We start from the raw sequence: 22,896 nt of genomic DNA, 5'->3' as shown, positions 1-22,896 counted from the left end.
AGCATGGCCCGTGGCATGACATGGCACGCCCAGTACGACCCGATTTATACCTCTAAGTTGAAATGTAAAATTCTCTCTTTTTACATGTAAATAGACTTGTGGTTAGGCCCCGTAAATAGGTATACATACAAGCTGTAGATATATATACACTGTATTTAAGCTTTTATAAACCCTAGAAATGGTGGTAATGAATGTGAGATATTTTTACATTCTTTGCCATCTCCACAGAATAACTTTCTTTCCTCTTTTATTTGAGATCAGGAGAAAGACTTTTTTAATCATCATATTAATATAAAATGAAGTGATTGAGTAGTAGGTGTAATGTTTGTTTATATATACAGGTAGGTGAATTATAATATAAGGTAGAGAATGGACCGAAAGAAAATATTTCTTTCATTGGTTTATAGTTGAGATTTTTTTGTAAACTATTAATTAGGTCTCAGTCAGCAAGCTGGCTGTACAGTGGTACTGATGTCTCTAATGCCGTAGGACTGGACTCAAGATGAGTACCTGGGCTTGGATTAGTCATCTCTCATGGGTTTGAAATTGTTCGGACCCAACCCATCTGGGACTAAACAAATTGCATGTAAAAGGTTTTATATGAAAATGATCCAAGGGCAAAGGCAAGTGAACTTCAAACTTAGCTAACTTCTTCTATGTCCTTGTTGAAAATCCGATTGAATCTCTAAACCAGTAACCTGGCCAGCTTTCCAAGTGTCGGTTTTTAAAACATAGCTGAAATTCATTAATTCATTGCTAGGACTCAGTTTTATTTGCACTGCAAATTTCAATTACAATGGTGAAAATACATGGGAGTGCAAAAAACTTGAGTGTGAATTCTGGTTTATTCTTGTGTCAATGATACGAAAGATACAAATCCTGCATCATGTAAGATTGCAAATTTGGAGCAATGGATACAAAACTAAATTCGGTCCAGATTTACACTGCAAATACATTGAAGCAATGCAAGGCAATGTCATCTGATTCACGCTGGGAAAGCTGGAAGTTCTCAATTCCTAACCATTTATCATCAATTCCCAGCTTCCCACCTTTTTTTTGTATTAATCACAGCTGTCTGACAGCCCCTTAGGGCCTAGGAGTGGTTACTCTTTTAAATGAACAATACAATATCACATCAACAACTCTTTTCTTTGATAATAACGGGATTCGAAACTACTGCACCACCACATCCAGAGCACTTGTGACAATTCCCAACTTCCCACCTGGATTCAAATCAGTTCCCCTTAATTTAGTATTGGGGTTCTCCTATAAAAGACATGTGATGCCAGTGGACAGAAATGAAGCACAACCATGAGCTCAATTACCTTTGGAAGTTCGATCTAACTGGTGATTATGGCCCACACAAATACATACATTTCAGGCCAAATGACAAGGGCTCTCTCATCAAATCAAAACAGAGGAGAGCAAACAGGATTAACAGTAGAAAGCAGCAGCCACTACTACTCTAATGCTAGTTGCATGTGGTGATTCAGATCGTTGAGGTAGCTTGAACAAGTATAGCTTTCCAAGTCGCAAGCATCCAACAGGAATTTCCTTCCCACAGGCTGCTCTGGTTCTCTTACAAATGATTCTAGTTCTTCATCTTCACCCCTCAAATGTTGTACAACCTACAACCACAAACAAACACCTCTCATACATACCTTGATTTAGCTTTGCAAAATCCACACAGAGACCCTAAAGCTTATAAGGGCCTATTGATCATCGATCACTACTAGGCTTGTTCATGGACTGGGCTTCAGATTCACCCTAGCAACATTTTACACTATTTTGGGCTCAGGTTTTGGGTTTGGCCCATTCAAATTTTGGCAAAAGTTATATCCTAAATTGGCCTATAAATAGGTCAAATCACAATATGAGTATTGGGTGAAGAAGCACTTATTTTAAACGGGGATAGCATAGGTATTTTGAAAATGATGTGACGGGGCCAAGATAGGCCAGAAAGGAACTAAGCACTTAAAAATAAGCCCAATAATTAGACTTTTCAAATAAGTATTTATTGGGCTTATTTCCAAACAGAAATAAGTGCATATTGGTGTAGTCCTAGCCAAGGTTTTAAAAACTGACCCACAACAGGAACCATTCTGGCCACTGGTTCCCAGGTCAACGATTTGACTATCCAGTTCAAAATGGATGGCTCGTTCCAACTTTAAAATTAAAAATTAAAACAAATGATTAAAATAAAAGGGCCAAAACTCTTAAATTGGTCGAATAGGTCGATGGTTCGATCGCCTGGGTCAGTAGGTCTCTGACCAAATCACTGTTTTTGGTCAAGGATCAAGTTAAGGGTGAAACTAAACCGGTTACTTGGACAACTCCCGGGCCAAATGGTCCAACCGTCCAGGTAAACAGCAGTTCAAAAATACTAGTCTCGGACCAAAATAAGTGTATATTGGAAGACACTTATTTTTAAGCACTTCCAAACCTAGATCTACATTTGATAGTAAGAAAGAAAAGATGTGAGATATAGGAATTGTTTGTTACCCAGTCCATGTGTGGCCGCATGGCCGATAAATGGTGGATGCACATTGAAGCTGTTGTCACTGCACGCTTCATTTCGAAGATGTTATAGGAATCTCCCAGACGGGGATCTACTAGTTCTTTAATATTATGGGCATCCAACACTGGCTTTGCCTGCAGGAAACAAAAGCATGGATCAACTTCTGAGTAGTCATTTGCTTATCACCAAAAGGCCCAAGCCTTTAAAGACTTTGAAACTGTGCCCTATAGAATCCCACTTGTACATCTCAGCATGCATTGGAAACATCTTCTGTAGTTATATTAGAAGATATTTTCAATACACAGTTGGGATGTGCTGTGGGGCGCCTGTAAACATATGCGAATTCACATATAAATGGGTTTCTTAACTAATAATTTAACCAGCCAGAAAATAAGGTTTCAAACATGCAACCAGCTAAAGATAATTCCAAATGAAGTCCATTAGGTTGTGTTTGATTTGTATAAATTTTCTTACTTTTCTTTTCCTTTTCCTATTTTTTTTTTCCTTCAAAGCAAACAGAACCTTAGTGAATTAAATTCAAATGAACAAAAACAAAAGAAGAAATTAATCTTGTGAAATACCTTCTTTACAATTCCCCTGAAAAGCAGTAATGGACAAGAGGCAACACATTAAAAATAAGCAAAGAAGAATGATATATTGAGGGGGCGTTTGGGAGGGCTTTCACCCAGCAATGCATGTGTCATATTTGGTGAGAAAGCTGGAAAGCCAAAAATATGTGTATATGAGCTGGGAAATCAACTTTCCCATGAAACTATCTTTAGGTAGCTTCTCGGCAATGATTCATTCAATGCTGAAGCACTCCTAAATGGGCCCTCCCTCTACACAGGCTCCATTAAAAGCTACAATTTTGAAAAATCACTTTTTGTAGTGTTTGGATTGATGCACTTTACACCCCCCTTTTTGTTCCAAACTAGCGGAGACTCATGCGATTTGTCGAGAGAAAATAAAATAATAGAAACCGATAACTATTTTAAAAAATGCAGTATTGTTTAAAATAATTAATCTTTATTTTACTAATTTATTATAAAATAATTTAATAACTTAGTAATTCAGATTAATTATATTAATGATTTTAATAATATTGCTAATTATTTAATAAAATAATTAATTAAATGTTACAATTTTTTATAAATATTTCCTAAATATTTAAAATATTTATATATTAGTAAATATATAAATTTAGGTTGTAGTCATAATTAAATGAATCTAAGCTCAATATCGAGGCTTGAGACTTTAGGTTGGGCTTGGATTGACCCTCAACTAGACCCAACTTGCCCAAATTGCACCCTAAGAGTAATGTGACATTTGTAATTGGATTGAACCAAATTGAGTACAACCCACACATGCGTTACTTTTTGCTTTTAACTATTTTTAGATAAAAATTATTAATATTGTTATTGAAGTAGCCATAGGGGATGGGCTACCCCCATTGTGTAGACCAATGAATTAAAAAAGCAAAATATCTTGAGCAAATTTTTGATAATGTATTAACAATTTTTAAGGTTGTCTAGCCCAACTCAGCCCATACCCTAAGCATAATAATATTTGTCTAGGCCTAGGACAGATAGACTTGTCCATGTTAATTATAAAACTATGATTTCTTTTACAAATTAATTTTTTCTTAGAAGTTTCTCCTACGTAAGAGCCTTTCCAAAGGAGTTCATAGTACTTATATTAGCTTAAGTGGATTTTGTTATTTTAATTAATGATTATTGTTATTTATTAAACTACCAATAACTAACTATAATTGAAGGAGATAGAAGAGTTAGGGGTAGACCAAAAAGAACATGGATAGTAGTAAAAAATGATTTAAACACTAATAATTTAATAATAGATAAGGCTTTAAACAGAATGGATTGGCAAAACACCATTCATGCAACTTATACAATTGTTTACAACTTTTAAGGGGAGTTCCAATGGATTTCATAATAATAATAATAATAATAATAATAATAATAATAATAATAATAATAATAATAATAATAATAATAATAATAATAATAATAATTATTATTATTATTATTATTATTATTATTATTATTATTATTATTATTATTATTATTATTATTATTATTATTATTATTATTATTATTATTATTATTATTATTATTATTATTATTATTATTATTATTATTATTATTATTATTATTATTATTATTATTATTATTATTATTATTATTATTATTATTATTATTATTATTATTATTATTATTATTATTATTATTATTATTATTATTATTATTATTATTATTATTATTATTATTATTATTATTATTATTATTATTATTATTATTATTATTATTATTATTATTATTATTATTATTATTATTATTATTATTATTATTATTATTATTATTATTATTATTATTATTATTATTATTATTATTATTATTATTATTATTATTATTATTATTATTATTATTATTATTATTATTATTATTATTATTATTATTATTATTATTATTATTATTATTATTATTATTATTATTATTATTATTATTATTATTATTATTATTATTATTATTATTATTATTATTATTATTATTATTATTATTATTATTATTATTATTATTATTATTATTATTATTATTATTATGAAGTTAAAGAATGTGATATGCTTTTAAAAAATAAAGAATCTGTTTTTTTTTTTTTTCATATTGGTAAAGTTATCCAATAAGAGAATGCTAACCAAGCAAAAAAAAGGTAAATAACAGAACGATAAAGAATAGGGGATTATGCTTATCAAAATAGTGATTTTATACACACAAACAGAGTAAACAAATCATTGAAACGTTTCGATTTCTCCTGCGCCATGCTAAAATGCTAGCATGAGAAATGTTGGAAACCTAATAAACTTAATAACTCTTTAACTTCTTATACAGTGGTTTTAGATTTGATTGTTTTCAAGAATTCTAACATGACTCGATACTTGTAATGTTTTGCAGCCATGATAAAGAGTTTTGGAATATAAATGTCCCTCCAAGAGACATTTTTGAACTGTGCTCAAAAGCTGGGATATAGGCATTAGAAAACAAAACTTGCATACCACAATGGGATACTGAGATGTTGGGACTCTTAGTGCATGGTTTTCAAAATTGGATCGGAGGTGATTGGTTTCTGGTTTTTCTGAAAACTGGAATTTTGCCAAAAAACCATTGACCTAGATTGTTGAATCGTTCAAATCATTCGAACCGTTCAACGGTTTTGACCTTTTTTATTTTTTTAATTTTTTAAATTTTTAATTTTTAATTTTTTTGGCAGAATAGGCCAACCGTTCCGTTCGAACGATCGCACCATTTGACCCGAGAACCAGACCCCTGACCGGTTCGTTGTCCGGATCAATTTTAAAAACCTTGTGAAAAAGCATATTGCAAGAAATTTTTGAAAGTTTAATATAGATGGGAGGTTTTCAATGGTGGCCTTTTCTCTTTAATGTTGCTGGAAGACACCTCTTTAAAACAAAATAGCCACCCTCTTTCATGCATTGTTTTGGAAGACAAAACATTAATTTGCATGACTCGTTAGACATGAGAAAATCAAACAACTCACAAAGGGTAATTGAAAAGGAAAAAAAAAACGCAAAAAAAAAGAAGAAAATAGATAAATAACTTTGCTAAAAGGAGATGTCTACTAACATGGATCGTTCAATTTTATTATATATATAGCAGATTATCCCCTGCTTTCATTGGTTTTTTTTTTTTATATTTAGCTTTTAAGATGAAAGAAAAAAACATTAAATAAGAGCCCACTTGGAAGGGTTGAAGAAGCTACTAAAGCTATCTTCATTCGAAAGTGTTCCTAATGCAACCTGGAATTTGCTGAATTGGGATCCCCTATCAACAAAACATGTTCCAACCTACCAACATCATCCAGTACCGCACATCTCACCATGAGACTGGGGCCCACCATAAAACTAGAACCCCATGTATGAGATGTGTGTTGTTAGATTGTATTAATAGGGTATTGGAATGTGTTTTATTGTCAAGTGATCCGGACTCCGGAACCACAACATATAGTTCAATCCCAAAGAATGAAGAGATGCCAAATAAAAAAAAAAAAAGAGGTTTTCTTCTTGATTGAATCATACCCACATCACAAGGCTCTGGCGAGAAGAATCAACCGCACGTCGACCAGTTATCAGCTCCAGTAGTAACACGCCAAAGGCAAAAACATCTGTTTTCTCATCAACGATGCCGTGCATGAAGTATTCCGGTGACATATATCTTGCACAAAGCGCAACATGTTTTTAGAAGTCAAAATTAGGTTGGTTAATACAAATTTTATAATAATTTTTTTTCTACCACAAATGCTTTGATAGAGGTGTAAATCGGGTCATACTGTGTCGGGCATGGGGTTTTAGGTCCGTAGGCCAGGCCTCTCGTGGCATGACCTATATATATTATTTATATATATTTATATATTTTTTATATATAATATATTATATAAATTATAATTATATAATAATTTAGTATATAATATATTAATAAAATAAACAATTGCTTTTAATTTTATTATACTAATTTATTTCATTATTGTATATATAAGCAATTATATACATCAAACTTCATATAAAATTAAAATTTTATGTTTTTTTTCAATTTTTTTAAATAAATAGCTTTGTCTCAGTCCACGGTCCAACCTGGCCCGTGGCACAGCATGACACGGCATAGGCCTGCATGGGCTTGGGCCGTGAGCCGTGCCGGGCTGACCCCCAAGTTATCCTAGGGGAGGGTGGCACGGCCCACAACGGCCTACAGGCCGCACCCGTTTTACACCTCTATGCTTTGAGTTATCAATACAACATGTTGTACCATTGTTGTTTTTTCAGGAAACTCATATATGATGTTTTCTATTATAAATGTCAACATCAGATCCAATTCCTATATCTTTTCTAGTAGTAGTAGTTATCTTATGTGATATGACAATATAATTTCCCAAAAATTTGTATTGGCCAACCTAAAGCATTGCAAGTAGAAGTAACAATCATACCAAACACAATTCAAGTAATGCATATTTAGAGAATGAACCATGGTTTTTGAACCGCCGTTGACCTGGATAGTCGGACCATTCAACCTGAGAACCATCCAGGCAATTGGTTCGTTTTACCCCAAACCTAGTCCCTAGCTAAAAACTGTTGAATCAGTCAAACAACTTGTTGACCCGGATGAAAGAACCATTGACCTGTTCAACAGTTTTTTAGCTATTTTTTATTTAAATTATTTTTAAAATTTTACTTTTTTTTTATTAGAACGAACCATCCGTTTAAACTGAATGATAAAACTGTCAACACAAAAACTGGTGACCAAAACGATTTCAATTTCAAATAATTTTTTTAAAACATTAGAATGAATAGATGGCCTCACCCAAATGTGCCTTCTATGGGAAAGACAACGTGGTGTGTCCACTGTTCTGGGAGCCACTTCGCGAGACCGAAATCAGAGATCTGTATTCAAAGCAGAAGGCATAAACTGCATCAGGTAATCTAAAACAATGGAAAGATAGATCCAATAAGATTGTGTAAGCATGTGAGTAATTAATATATACCTGAGGTTCATAGTCTTGGGTTAGTAATATATTAGAGGCTTTGATATCTCTGTGAATCATACGTCTATTACAGCCACGATGGAGATAATTTAGTCCTTCCGCTATCCCTATAGCCACCTTGAATCTCACTCCCCAGTCCAAATTCTCTTCTGAGCCTGTAAAAATGGGCGAATTCTGTTCATCACTAAAAGTTGAAAAGATGTGGACCCATTAATTGCTAATTCCCAAGGTGGCCCAATCTCTTGGACCTCTTAAAAATGGGTACCAATTGGGTCCCACTAATTGAAACCCATTAGGAGCCCACTAAAAATGGCCCAATATACACACTTACCTAAGATCTAGATTGGTCCATACTCCAAGGGCAATATTATCATGACCGTGATAGGCAAAGAACTGGTGAGAGCAGTCAATGGGTCGGGTCTGGTTCGGGACAATATGTATCAGTCCCGAACCAAATTAGTAATTGGTTTCATATGACAAACTCAGATCAGAATCATTCCATTGTATTGATCGGGATAATCAATTCTGACCCGATTATATTTGAGATATATAATTATCTATGATAATAACAATCTGGAACTTTATTTTTGATAATATAGTCTTAATTAAAAAAATTATATTATATTGGTAAAAGGTGTTTTAAACCAAAACTATCCTATGTACTATCTATTAAATTTACCCTTTCAGCCAAAATATAACAAAAATTACAAAAAAACAGCAAACCGTTTTATATATTATTAACTATATAATCTGTTTGAAAAAATAAGAATCAGTTCTGGCCCAATTATTAATTAGGATTAGACCTGTTTATGGGCCAGGTAGTCAGACGGACTGGCCTGGACCGGCCCATTATTAAGTCGGGCTTAGTTATAATTTTACGCCCGTGGGTTCAGGCTTGGGCCTAAAGCATTGGACCTGATTTTTTTTCAGGCCGGGCTCAGATTTTCTCAAAAAAGCTCAGCCCGAGCCCGAGCCTGACTTGATACTATATATTAAATAATAAAATATATTTTATTTAATAAAAAATATATATAATATTTTTTCTTTGTTCTTCTTCTCTTTTTTTTTCCAAGTAATAGTGAAATGTTTATTACTTTATTATTTTTGAGTTTTAAAGGATTTTAATATAAGTAAAACACTTTTTTATTGAATAAAAAAAATTCTGTTTTCAAATTTCTGACTGGGCTCTGGCTCGGGCCCAAGCTTCGGGCTCAAGACTTAGGCCCGATGGATGGTGGGGCTGAGCTTGGGCTCAGGCCAGAATGTATTCTGTTGATATATACAAAGCCCGGCCCGAACCCAACCCATGAACAAGTCTAATTGGGACAAAACTAAAGAACCATAACTAGTATAATCAGTTCGGTGGATTGGGTTCTGTTGGGTAGACCCGACCCAAGGACAGTTTGTACCCGAAACGATGATGAATAGGATATGGAAAGAGAAAGACGCATGGAGTGAGAGATACATCACCGTGGAGCACCGAAGCAAGGCTGCCATGTGGAGAGAACTGGAGGACAAGATGCAGGCCTCCTTCCACGCCAAACCCAACCAAACGAGCTGCATTTGGGTGATCAATGTGGGCTATAATTCCAAGCTCCGACAAGAAATCCCCAAACAGTTCCTCCTCTTTCTTTATGAGCCGCTTCACCGCTACAAGCTGACCATCGGGCAGGCACCCTTTGTACACTTCTGCGTGCCCTCCCTTCCCAATCAACCTCTCTGTCAACAACAATAAGCCATGAATTTTCTATCCCACCTTTACAAGTGGCAAGTATTGGAGGCCTAATACAATTCTGATCTGTTCTTCATAAAGTGTTCCTCACACCAACATTACAGCATGTTCCAGCTGTTCATCAAGAATATCTCCCATATTTATAATGATATTCCCAATAGATGGTAGGATGTGACCTATTTTTAGAAGATCATCGGGATCCTATCACAGCCCAATATACAATGACTTGGCCCTATTTTCGGAAGATCACAATTCAACTGGCACAACAGATTCAGCAATTTGAAAAGCCCGAGGCCCACGAAGCAGGAGAAAAGGTAGGGTAGATTATGAAACGTCAGATCTGTAGCAAGTCGGCCGGTCCAAACCTATTTGCACATTTGAGTCGGGTTTTGAGATAAATTACATCTAGGAATGACACCCATACCCACTCCAAAGTCCAAATTGCATGTATCTAATGTCTATGTTATCGAACCGGATCGGTCTAAAGTCTAAATAAGGAAAATGAGATTTGGATTGAATAGTCAAATTCAATCAGCGGATAAGGGCGGCCTTGACCATAGTGCGTACAGTCCATTCAATAAGGGTTGTTGACTTAGACTGCATTTGGCATTCTTTACATTAAAGATTTATTTATTTTTTATAGTTAAAATGCTTATATAAATAATAAATTTTTAACTATAAAAAAGAGATAAATCCTTAAAATAAAGAATGCCAAATGCAGCCTTAGTAGTCCATAGAAATGAATACCCATATACCTTTCAAAAAAGAACCCATGAAAAGGATTGGATCAATAGAAGACAAAGTTGGGCTTACCCTTTCTATGGTCCCAATCATAAATTCATAATCGTTATGCTGAGATTCACGCATAGACCATTCACAATTTTCAATCCAAACGAGAATCCATGCATTATCAACCTAAAATGTTTCATGTTGTAAAAATACCTCTACACAAATTTTTATTAATCAACCCAAAACATTTTAAGTAGAAACAGCAATCATACCAGATAGAACCAAATATGCCCACATATTAAGAGTATATAAAGAAAAGAATTTGAATAGCCTATGGCAATGAGGCAAGTTCTAGGTGCAGATCATATTCTCCATTTCTGACCCTAATTATTAATTTCCCATCTCTAACTCTAATCATGTCATAGAGAAAAATCAACCTCCATCCTAACCTTGATAGAGACAGATAATGTTAGACAGTTTTGTATGCCCTTAGCTTCAATCAGAATGATGTACTTAATGAGTTTATTGTAAATGAATAAAGATACATATTTGATTCATGTTCCCTTGGTATGTTTCTGTGTAATACCCTTAAACTGGACACTTAATGAGACTCGTGTTAGTTTAAAATGTTCACAGCCAGTGGGTCGGTCTGGGGAGACCTATCCTGATAAGGCTGACACTGTAGTGCCACCAAGTCGGTTGGGGTGGCTTGTCTCAGGTGCCAGGGTGAGACCTTAGGCACATACAGTGTAGGATTAATTGAATCTTTGAACTGGACCAGATTTCCAGTATTTCCCTGGACCTTGGAGATTGATGAGCAAAATTGGAAAGTTACACCCGACCCCTAGACTCGATTATGATACTGCACTAGGTGTCGGATTGGGCTATCTTTGATGTACCAATCAGTAAGATCCTTAGCGGGGGTCAAAACCTGGGTATGTTGGGACAGTCCGAGAATTCATCTGAGTGGGTGATCATAGTGACAGGATCAGCCCCTTTGTCGGACAAAGGTAATGATCGGGGATGCACTCTCACTGATGGAAACCAAGACTGCCGGCAGCCGATTTCAACCGTTGAGATTTGTTTTGCAAAATATATTTTATATAAGATATAAAAGTATATATATATGGTTTCTAAATTGTTTGCAAGAAGGTTTTAATTCCCGGGATCCATGTGAGTGGAGAGTGCAACACTGTTCCTTGCAGCCGAGGGAGAGGTCCTCTCTTGTCGGGCAGTGTCTGATCATTATGGGCTGAGAGGTTAAGTGTAAGACCATTGAGGATAACACCTGATGGGCTAATCTTGCATCTGCCCACAGTCCCTGGGTGTTACAAGGTGGCTTGGCCCAGGGACCACTTAGTGTAAGTGTTGGGCCCATAGAGCTCATTTGATGGGTTTCAGGGGGTACACTGTCTTCAGCAGTGCATTCGGCCAGGCCTTGTAACAAAGGCTGGGCTGAACCCATGTGGCTGATGTGTAGATCAATGCTTGGGTCCCACGCCATACAAGGAAGCCCAACTGGGCAGCAATTTGGAAGGTTTTTTGAGTACATAACCTTAATGGGCTGATTTGATCAGTCATCTAAAGGGGGCGAATTCTGAAGTGGATCAGCTAAAAGGATTGGGCTTAGACCATATCCACTCAGAGAGTCCAAGATCTAAATAAGATTTAGATATGGAAACCTCCTAATTAGATTAGGAGACAGCTGATCTGATCTGCAGATAAGATAAGGATTATCCCTTATCACCATGGGACTTCTAACCCAAATATGATTTGGAATTAGCAACTCCTAATCTGATTAGGAGTTGATCCCTTTAAGATTATAAAAGGGGAAGGGGGCGGCAGCCTTGAAAAAAAACACAATAACATCAATAGCATTCTTCTATTTAAGAAAGAGAGATTAAGAGATTTCCTGCATACTGCGAATTCTCTTCTGCCGCCACCTTCCTGCCATTGCCATTCCTTCAGTTCGATCTCCAGTTCTTAGGAGCAATCAAGATTGGATCTTGATTTCAATCTTTTGGGAAAAGATTGATTGGAGCTGTACTCACAAGCCGTCCAGTTGATTCTTGCGAAGGGTCAAGTTCTTTTGAAGAACATTGTTGATTCTGCTCCATCCTTCACTGCGCCATCTTCAGTGGGAGTAGATTTTGGATCCTTCCTTGGGCGTGAACACCTCCATTGGGAGATAGTATTTCTCCGTATCAGGTATAATCCTCTCCCACTCCTTTTGGTTCAGATCTGGTTCAGTTTATGGTTCAAGATTGATCATTGAAAATATGATTTTCTAAATAGGGAATACGATTCCCAGTTGAAGGGAGAGATAAAATTTTTGAAATTCGCCCCTTATTCCGCAATCTTTGGGCGTCCATAGGATGGATCTCTCATCTCTTCAGATAATCCATTGAGATCACATCTCCTCCCCACAAGGGGCCGCCCCACAGCACATCCCCACCGTATATTGGAACATCTCCCGATGATAGTACCAAAATTGATAATGTCATCATCGGGAGATATTCTCAATACACGACGGAGATGTTCTGTGAGGCGGCCCCTCGTGGGGAGGAGATGTGAACTCTTCCCCATCAGGGTTCGTTTGTTTTTTCTTTGAGAAAAAAAATATATTTTTAAAAGAAAGAAACAAAATTATTAACCTAAATTAATTTAACATTTAACTAACATCGTTAATCACAAAATCCTACCAGAGCAGTCTCCGGGTAGGAACGAGAAAAATTGCCATCCCTACGAGAATAGCCCAACCTTCAAAGTGGACTGGAGCTCACCTTCTGAGCCCAATGTGGAAAGTCGATACATGACCCATTTCTCCAACCATAAGCCCATTCTTTGTTTTAATTTGATATCATCCTATCCGGCTATCCTAGGCAAGTCCATTTCATGGGCACTTTGGTAATTTAGCTAATGTTTCAAGATAAAGGCCATTTTCATGGGCCCTGTTAACTTTCTAATCCATTTTCAAGGCAAAGCCAGGCGGCCTAGACCCAATAGTGATAAATGTACTAATAGGAAATGACATGAATTGCAGAAGAAAATAAAACTATTATTATTTATTAAAAAGTAATCGAAGAGGCTCCAAATTTTCCTTACCGGAGCTGAAACCATTAGTAGCGGCAGCGAGCTCCCCATAGCTGAAGCTCCTCCATGAAGGCTTTGCCACCGGCACACTCGTACACTGAATTCTATCTTCTGCACTTTGAACCTGAGATATCTTCCTGCGCAGATTCTTTTTAGATAATTCAGAATTCGTCGACATGGGAAACGTAGAGAGCCTTCTCATTGATTTCTTCTTTATTACGTTGATCAAATTCCTCCAGTGTAACCCGTGAGATTCCGAAACTGAAGTTTGCTCTTGCAGAGGGATCAGTTTCTCCGTAGAAGAGTGGCTGCAGCTGCTGCTACTGCTACTATTCTCTGAACCCAGAACAGGGATTTCCAGAACACCTCTTGGAGAGCTGTGACCCTCATGGAAATCCGGTTTTCCAAGACCACCATCCTGGGATTCTTTCTCTACGCTTTCCTGGGCTGTTTCAGTTTCTACAGGAAAAAAGAAATTAAAAAGTTAAAACCATTAATCTTCAGAAGAAAACAAAAGGGAAGCCTGTCGAATGTAGGATCAGAACGATGCTCACCTTCTGCAGAGCTCATTTTGGAATTTCTGGGATTCTTCAATCACGGAATTCTGTCATTTGAAGTCGAAGAGAAGATTCAGTCTTCAGGTTCAGGAAGAGTGGCGATGAAGAAGAGAAGATTTAAGGAACAATTAAGATGTTTTTTTTTTTGGTCGTCGTTTTTCCTTTGGAGATGGTTATTCTCTCAATTCTCGAAGCAAAGAGCAGGTGATTTCTAGATTTTATATTTGGAATGAGCGTTATATTTATCATCTTTTGTCGTGCGTTTAGTATCTCCACCAGCTTACTTTGTGATGCAATCTCAACCATCCAATGATGTGGAATTTTATCTGCGTGACGTGACCATTTAACGGATGTTTCCAACCGTCCGATAGTGAGAAATAGAAATCATTGACCATGTAATCTCACAAACAATACAAGCATGATCCCGTAGTCTTTGGTTTTATCTGTGGAAGGATGCTCACGGTTCGGTTAACCTAACCGTGGGCCCTTTTTTAACAGAACCGGTACTATATCGGTTTTTGGAAAATCGATAACTAAAATCAAACCAAAGTCAATCGAACAGTTCGGTTTATCAATTTTTTAGTTTTTTAATTTTTATAAAATATATTATAAATATATAAATATATATATAAAACATTATATTTTAAATAATAAATAATATTTCATATATTATAATATATAATGTATATTTATTAATTTATAATATATAAAATATATATGTAAAATATATATAATATACATAAATATATATAAGATATATAGACATATATGTATACCAGTCAGTTCGGTAACCGGTTTTTTATATTGGTTAATCGAAGCCGAATCAATACTTTTGATTTTTTAAAACACTAAAGCCAAATCGAACCGATCGATTTGGTTAACTGAATTTTTATTTGGTTTCAGTCGACTTTTTTGATTGGTTCAATTTTTTGATTTTTTTTTTGCTCACCCCTACCAATCACCATGTAATCTCGCAATTGAAATAGACATAGGTCTAAATTGGGTCTATAGATTAATCGGGTCCAATCCATGACCCACTTAGCAAATACGCAAGGAAGAGTAAATCCACAATTTTGAATTTTATTCAGGTCTGCATTACGGCATATATGGACTCAACCCGTTAGCAATGGCAATGGGGCGGGTTGAGAGTTTTGTAAATTTCAGACTCTCCCTGTCTCCACAATCCCTCCCTGTATTTGAAAAATTCAAAATTATCCTCCTCGGTCCTCCTCTTTCTACATTTGAGGGTGAAACGGGTTGACCCGCATCAAATTAGTAAAGTTACTAAACTTAATAAAAATTGTTTGTTATATATTGGGATGCAAATGGATTGAATTGGGTAATATCCAAATATGATCCGATAATGTAAATCCTATATCCTGTCTGATTGGATGAAACAATGGATCTCACAAAGATGACAGATATTCAAATTTGATTGGATTAGCCGTATGTATGTGAATCTAGCAAATTATTAACAGGAGGAAAGAAATAAAATAGTCTATAACATAATCAGATTGGATTGGATTTTGTTGAACCGGATATGGGTGAATTGAATTCAATCCATTTTTTAAATGGATCATATTTTTTTATTTGATTCAATCTAAAAATCCAATAAGAGAGAATTGAATTTGAATTCGAATTGGATCATGATCTAATCCATTTATACGGCATTAAGCAACCAAAATAACATAACAAACATCCAGACTTCCAATAACTAAAATATCAATTATGTTAAACATTAGGGCCATTTTAGAAAATTCAATATAAAGGTTGGGAGAGTTAGGCTTAGCCAAAACCCAGGTCAGTGAAATAATATAAAATTATATTTTATAATTTCATATAGGAATGGCAATGAGACAGGTGGGGATAGAGAGAGCCACTCTCATTCATGTCCTTGCAAAAAAAAAAGAAGAAAAAGAAAAGAAAAATCCGTCCCCATGTCCATGGGGATCTTCACTCCCCACCATTTCTTTTAGATGTTAAATTCATTTTATTTTTTATTTTTACTCCATTCCATTTAAAAAATAAAATAATAATTTATAATCCTTTCAAATAGATCCAAATATACCCAAACATACCCAACCATATTCTTAAAGATATTAATACAAATTTCTTAACTAATTCATAAGAAAAGCACAAGCACTCAACATAAATTCTAAGTTTTGGGTTTCAAGGCCTATGAACCTAATTTTTAAATTAATCAAAATTTTATTTTTATTTAATTTCATTATGCTTTTATTAAATTTTACTAAACTTACTAACTTTTTAGATGACAATCTTTTACTTATTGTTCTAAATTGTAAATTTTACATATTTTAGTCTTATAATTTTCCTACTTTATAAATAATTTTTGGTAATTTCCAATAATTACTAATATTTTACTGTTAAATAAAGTGAATAAATTAACAATAATATACTGATAATTTATGCTAATTTTCAATGATTACTGTTAATTTAACAATAATTAATTGGTAATTTCTGGTAATTTTAAAAAATTACTGATAATTTTTGGTAATTTTCAATAATTATTAATAAATTACAATTAGATAAAAATTGAATAATTGCTGCTAATTTATGGTAATTTTCAGTAATTATTTTTAATTTAACAATAATCCTTTGATAATTTCTGGTAATTTTTAATAATTACTAAATAATTTACTGTTAAATAAAGAGAAGGAAGATTAATTATCATCTAAACTAATTAATTGAATTAAGGGCCAGGTTAAAACCGTGAACTTAATGATATATTTTAAGTACATTAATTATTTTATGTAACTATTTTAAATTAGTTAAATTAAATTACCAAGGTACTATAAACTAAATTAACTAAGCCAAATTAATATATTGTATTAATGAACTTAACAAAATGACGTACCTTACTTTTACTTAAATTTATATAAATTTATCTAAATATAATTAATTAATATTTAAATTTAATTAAACTAATACGGAAGAAATAAAACTATATAAATTCAATTATTATTATTATTATTATTATTATTATTACTATTATTACTATTATTATTATTTTGATGAAATTATATTAAATTAAAATTCATCTAAACATAATAAAATTCAAAGTTATCTAAGTGGGTGTTTGGCATCGACGTTGTTTTCTAAGAAAACGACACCATGTAGGCACCACATCAGAAACAACAATGCTTCAAAAAATGACCTCTTATTTGGTACCATTTTCGATAAAAAATGTTGCTTCAGACCATGCCTTGGGAATCAGGAAAGTACGGTCTAAAGCAACGCTAAATTTGATGTTTTCTTAAAAAACAGTTTGTTACTGCCAACAGTGCAATGATGTGGCATCATCTTGGACGTTAGATAATATGACCAATATTGAAAACAGCTCTACAACATTGGTACCAAACAAAACTAGTGTTGTTTTCCCAAAAAATAATTTGTGTGGCAGCACCGCTTCCAAACAAAGTATGTTTTTGGTTCCGTTTACATTTTTTCATTCAACGTTTGTATTTTATTTGCTTGCAAAACCGAGAAAGGTAATAATTACAACCGTTTATGACAACTAGGTGCACTAGGCACCACATCAACGTAATAGTGAAAAAACGCCTAACCGTTTGTGAAAACTTTAAAAAATAGCTTCTCCAAACGATAGGCGTGTACAAAAACCGAAGTCCACTTTTGCCATTCTCGATGCATACGGAAGAGCAAGAGAGGGAAACTGCTGAAGTGGGGCATATGTGGCAGCGTTTATTGAATAAACGCCCACGAAACCAAACACCCTGAAAACGGTGCTTACAATTCACACATGCCCAACACCGTTTTTGGGGATGTTTGGAACCATGGCCGTTTTTCAAAAAAAAAAATGGTGCCACATCGGATCCACATAGGCTGTTTGGTTCAGCAGATTATTAAAAAATTGGGCATGCCTTGAAAATCGGGACCTCACCGATGCATTTGGCATTTCATGCATCGATGAACCATTTCCCCCCACGGTTGACTGATGTGTATCCTATGTGGTGCTTACCTGTCAGAACATACATAAAAAACAGTGATGAAAATCACCTTACCAAACAGCATAGTGCTGCTCACTGCCTACTAAATGTAAATAAATTAAAGTAGTAGCTCAACAATTTTATAATGACTAACTTACCCTTTACCTTTAGTTAACTTAACTAAAATAACTTAACATTAACATTAATTAACTTAACGAAGTCGCTATAAACAAAAATAACCAAACTAATTAACAGTCCAATCTAGGCGAAACAATATGCAGTCGGGCTAGATCGAACCTTAACAGAATAACAACTTAAGTTATATGGGTCAAGGGTGGATCTGTGTATAGGATAAACCCGAACCATATAACTAGTCTTCTTCACCCGGTAAGGGGCTATACAGTGTTCACAGGCCAACAAAATGGTGATGTCCGGGCAACAAGACACCATACATTGGCACAAAATGCACTATTGATGTTGGAACTAGATTCTGTTTTTAACATGAAACAAGTGGAAAAGGAAAAAAACTGGCGAAATAAGGGAGGATCGATTCTTGCATTTTGTTTCTTACACGGATACTGTGGATGCCGGCCGGCGACTCTCCCAGAATCCGTTTTCTACATACAAATCGTAAGAAAAGCAACAACCAATGAAACAAGAGATGACTGATATCGGTGTTTTAGTTCCTTACCTAGATCATGAAGACTGTAAAAACTTCTATATTCAGACCCCTGCAGTCCGTTTCAGTTGAACAGAGCCAAAATTCGGTGTTGGGAAGCCTTTTCTGCCACGATTGCAAAACCTTGATGACGTGGCTAATGGAGATGGGTTAGAGCCCTTATGAGGTGGTTTAATGGAAGGGTTGGATAGGGGCAAGAGAGAGAAGAGAGTGAGTTAATGAGAGAAGAAGGAGAGAGTTTAAAGAGAAAACACGAACAAGAATGGAAGAAGATTGGGTATATAACAATTAACATAGACAATCTTACGTTATATATATATAAGTATAGTTGAATGTGACTAAACTCACAATGACTCACTCACGTAAGCAGAATAGACAGGTTAACGTAAAACTGAAACTCGAGAAGAGTAGCGAGTTGGTGAACAAAACCCGTTACGTGAATTGACCAAACACACCATGTCACATCACAAACTGAACAAGCCCAAATCCAAAAGACGACCTCAGGGCTTTTTGACTGCATTAATTGTCAACAAATCCAATCCAGTCCTCACTCCTCAGGGCTCAGGGCTTATCTTCTCCCTTCAACAACTTCGTTATTCTATTCTATTATCTATATATATATATGTGGATAGACATCTCAGACAGACATAGTTGAGTAGATGCTGCGAAAAAGGATTAAGAAGCGTGGATTAGGTAGACAAAGCTCATGTATCTTGACCTGACTGAAGCTCCGTACGTTGAGTGTCGTAATGAGAGAACACCAGATCATCAGATAGAGATAGAGGTCAATAAAAATATAAAATAGCCGAGAGACCTCCGTGATTCTCTGTTGTTGGTCTCTCGAATCCCATTGATCAGAAAGCTTAACTGGATGTTGCTTGTCAAGACAAGCAAAGAATTTTAAGTGGGCCCTTTATATTGAATGTTTAATAAGTGGATAATTCCTATAACCTAATGGAGAATTAAGGAATCAATTCAATTCCATGTCCATGGTTGGTGCCTGCTGGTGGTATGTAATACTCTGCAATCTGTGGCTGATTTAAATGATTTGTCGTGTTGCCTTTCTTGTTTGGGAAGAGTGCAGATACAAATAATTTTAAACTTTGTATTACCGTGTCTTATTTGCACTTTTCCCAAATTGAGATATTGAAATGAATGCAAATTTTGCCCCCAGTTCAGTTTTGCATTAATATATTTACAACAATAATTTGCACTCTTAGTTGATATAAAATTCCTATTAGTTTTTGTTTTTGTTTTCACTTGTACTCAATGGTACTATAAATTTTTACCACCTTCCTCCTGCCTTAATTCTTCTCATATAAAATGGGGATTGTGTCATTCTGTTTCTTTCATTACATGCATTTACATCAATGCAAATGAAATTAACACCGCAAAAAAAAAATTAAATAGCATAAATCTTATGTATATATTATTAGATACTAAAATATATTCTTTATATAAATATACCTATATACATAAGGCATATGGCTAGTTTATATATAAATACGTACATATTTTAGTGTGACATTATCAATTTAATGTGCAACAAGAAAAATATTAAAGTATACAAAAGAATTCTTCATTTGAAAAAGACCACTTTTGCTCTAACATGTTGTAGACCATAATACGTAATTTCCTTATTGAAAAAAAACAAAAATAAAGAAGAACAGAAAAAAATAAAATTATCTTTAGACTATCCTACATCCAAACCCAGCTCCACCGCCTACGCGTGCAATTTGGGCCGCCCCACCCAATTTGACATTTCATACAAGGTGGGCTTGGATTGCCGGTCGTTTGATTGGATTTAGGTTTAACAAATATATTTTAGGCTGGGGAGCCTGGGCCTAAGGTAACCCTAAGTTATGTTTCGATCGAAGGAAAAGTTAAGAAAATGAAGGGAAAGGTAGGAAAACCTATACAAGATTTATACGTTTTTTTTTTTTTATCTTTTCCTTTCTTTCCTTATTTTTTCCTTCAAACCAAATACAACCATAGTGTGGTGCCCAGGTTTTAACCAGAAATTGAGAAAAGGGTGCTTTCTAGGGTTGTCAATGGAATGGATACTGGCCCAATATGATCCAATCCAGTATGAGTCGATAATAGATGGACCAAGTCCAATCCAATCAAGATGAATCTTTTGGACCATTTAATGTTTGAACTGTTCAAACTGTTCAAATTGGTTTTAATTCAGATTGAGTCCAATTCAAACCTGGTCCATTGACACATGTACTTTTATCTTATGTTAATGGACCAGATATTGCTTCAATCTGACCCAATCCAATATAAATCCATTATAAATAGACCATGTAAAATCCAATACAATAAATACTTTGGACCATTGAGTCTGGACAAGTCCAATTCAATATGTTTTATTGGTCTATCCAATCCATTCAAATTGATTTTAATTCAAACAGGCCATTTTTTGACCCAATGTATTTACTAATTTCCCATCCCCAACCCCAATCCCTGTCAGGGAGAAAAACCAACATCCATCTTGGGCCTTGATGGAGATGTGTTCCCCATCAAGGACCCCCTTGTGAGATGGGTTTAGTGACAAATACCACCCTGAACTTTTATTTGTGACAAAGGGCCTCTAAACTTTCACTTTGTGACAAATACCACTTGACCATTAAGTCAAATGAAAGAATGTGGTAAATTACCAAAATACCCACTTAAATTTTCCTTATTTTCTTTTTTTGGCCCTTTTATCTTAAACCCTAATTGACCAAAAATACCTTCATTTCCTCCAAAAGAAACCATCTAAAATAACAAGAATCATTTCATTGGCATAAAAAATAAAGTTTTTACATAATTCATTTCACTCACATGAAATGTTTCTCTTCATCTTAAAATGTAAAAATTGCCCACTCCTTTCTCCAATAATTCAAAAAAACCCCTAACATTTCATCTGAATAATGAATCCAGCCAAAAATCTGCAAGGATCTATTGGAGCAACCAAGAGGGCTTCAATGTTATATTTAGAAAGCTAATGAAATCATAAATCATTCAAATAAGTAAGGAAATGGTAGTTTGGATATAAATAGATGAATGAGACTCTTTTTTGAAGTTAACAAACGAAACTACAGAGGGGAGTATTCGTCACAAAGTGAAAGTTCAGAGGGGTCTTTATTAGAAATGAAAGTTCAAGTGGTATTTGTCACTAAGCCCATAGTAAAAGAGGGTCTTTATAATTTACCTTTTTTTAATTAAAAGTTTGCTTTTTCTTTGAAAAAAAAGATTTTCTTAAAAGAAAAAAAAATAAAACTATTAATCTAAATTGATTTAACGTTTAACTAACATCATTAATCACTAAACCTTTACAAAGTAGTCTCCATATCCAAGTCAGGAGGTCAGGTAGCCAGCAATAACGAAAAAAATCGTTACCCCTAGAATAGCCCAACCTTCAAAGTGAGCAACATTCTTCATTGTAGATTGGAGCTCACCTTCCTAAGCCAATTGTGGTGGACAATCAATACACAACTCATTTTTCCGACCCTAAGACCCATTCTTTGTTTGAATTTGATAAATATCCTATTGTAGCCAATTCCATTTGATGGGCACTTTGGAAATTTAGGCAATGTTTCAAGATAAAGGCCATTTTCATGTGCCCTGTTAACTTTCCATTCTATTTCCAAAACAAAGCCTAGCGACCTAGGCTCAATAGTTATGAACAAAAGAATGGGAAATGTCATGAATTGAGGAAGAAAATAAAACTATTATTGTTGTGAAAAAAGTAATCAAAGCTCATAAATTTCCTTATCAGAGCTGAAATTATTAGTAGTTGCACTGAATTCTCCATAGTTGAAGCTTCTCTACGAAGGCTTTACCAACAACACACCCATCCACTATACTTAGATGGGTATCGGGATTAATTTGTTTTTAAATCATTTTTATAAAATAATATAATATAAATATATAAAAATACATTTTGCAAAGTGATTTTAAAAGAGTTGAAATCCATTGTTGACAGCTTTAGGTTTTCATTAGAGAGTGTGTAAACCTTGATATTTATTTTGTTTAACAAAGGGGCTAATCCTATCATAATGACTACCTACTTA

At 34.5% G+C, this 22,896-nt stretch overlaps 1 protein-coding gene across 2 annotated transcripts; it reads right to left on the bottom strand.

The window, feature by feature from the left end:
* Window positions 1–846: 846 nt before the first annotated feature.
* On the bottom strand, window positions 847–19,128 carry LOC104611935 (receptor-like cytosolic serine/threonine-protein kinase RBK1). 2 transcript variants are annotated; one of them, XR_016077746.1, is made up of 9 exons: window positions 14,192–14,761; window positions 13,650–14,096; window positions 9,554–9,802; window positions 8,084–8,238; window positions 7,903–7,982; window positions 6,627–6,762; window positions 2,503–2,652; window positions 1,326–1,628; window positions 847–1,223 (listed from the first exon to the last, which is right to left on the bottom strand). XR_016077746.1 is itself a non-coding variant. In XM_010279224.2 (9 exons), the coding sequence occupies exons 2-9, from the start codon at window positions 14,205–14,207 to the stop codon at window positions 1,461–1,463; spliced, it is 1,401 nt and encodes a 466-aa protein (XP_010277526.1). In that variant the 5' UTR covers window positions 14,208–14,241; window positions 18,851–19,128; the 3' UTR covers window positions 847–1,460. The 2 variants fall into 2 exon arrangements, 1 of the variants encoding a protein (XP_010277526.1); XM_010279224.2 differs by adding an exon at window positions 18,851–19,128 and having other exon boundaries at window positions 847–1,628; window positions 14,192–14,241.
* Window positions 19,129–22,896: the final 3,768 nt, after the last annotated feature.

Source organism: Nelumbo nucifera, chromosome 1 (genome assembly GCF_055504915.1).
Source record: "Nelumbo nucifera cultivar China Antique chromosome 1, China Antique-T2T, whole genome shotgun sequence".
In the NCBI taxonomy this organism is placed as follows: Eukaryota; Viridiplantae; Streptophyta; class Magnoliopsida; order Proteales; family Nelumbonaceae; genus Nelumbo; species Nelumbo nucifera.
Note: the sequence above shows the minus strand (reverse complement) of the source record. Positions and strands in the feature narration are given on the sequence as shown.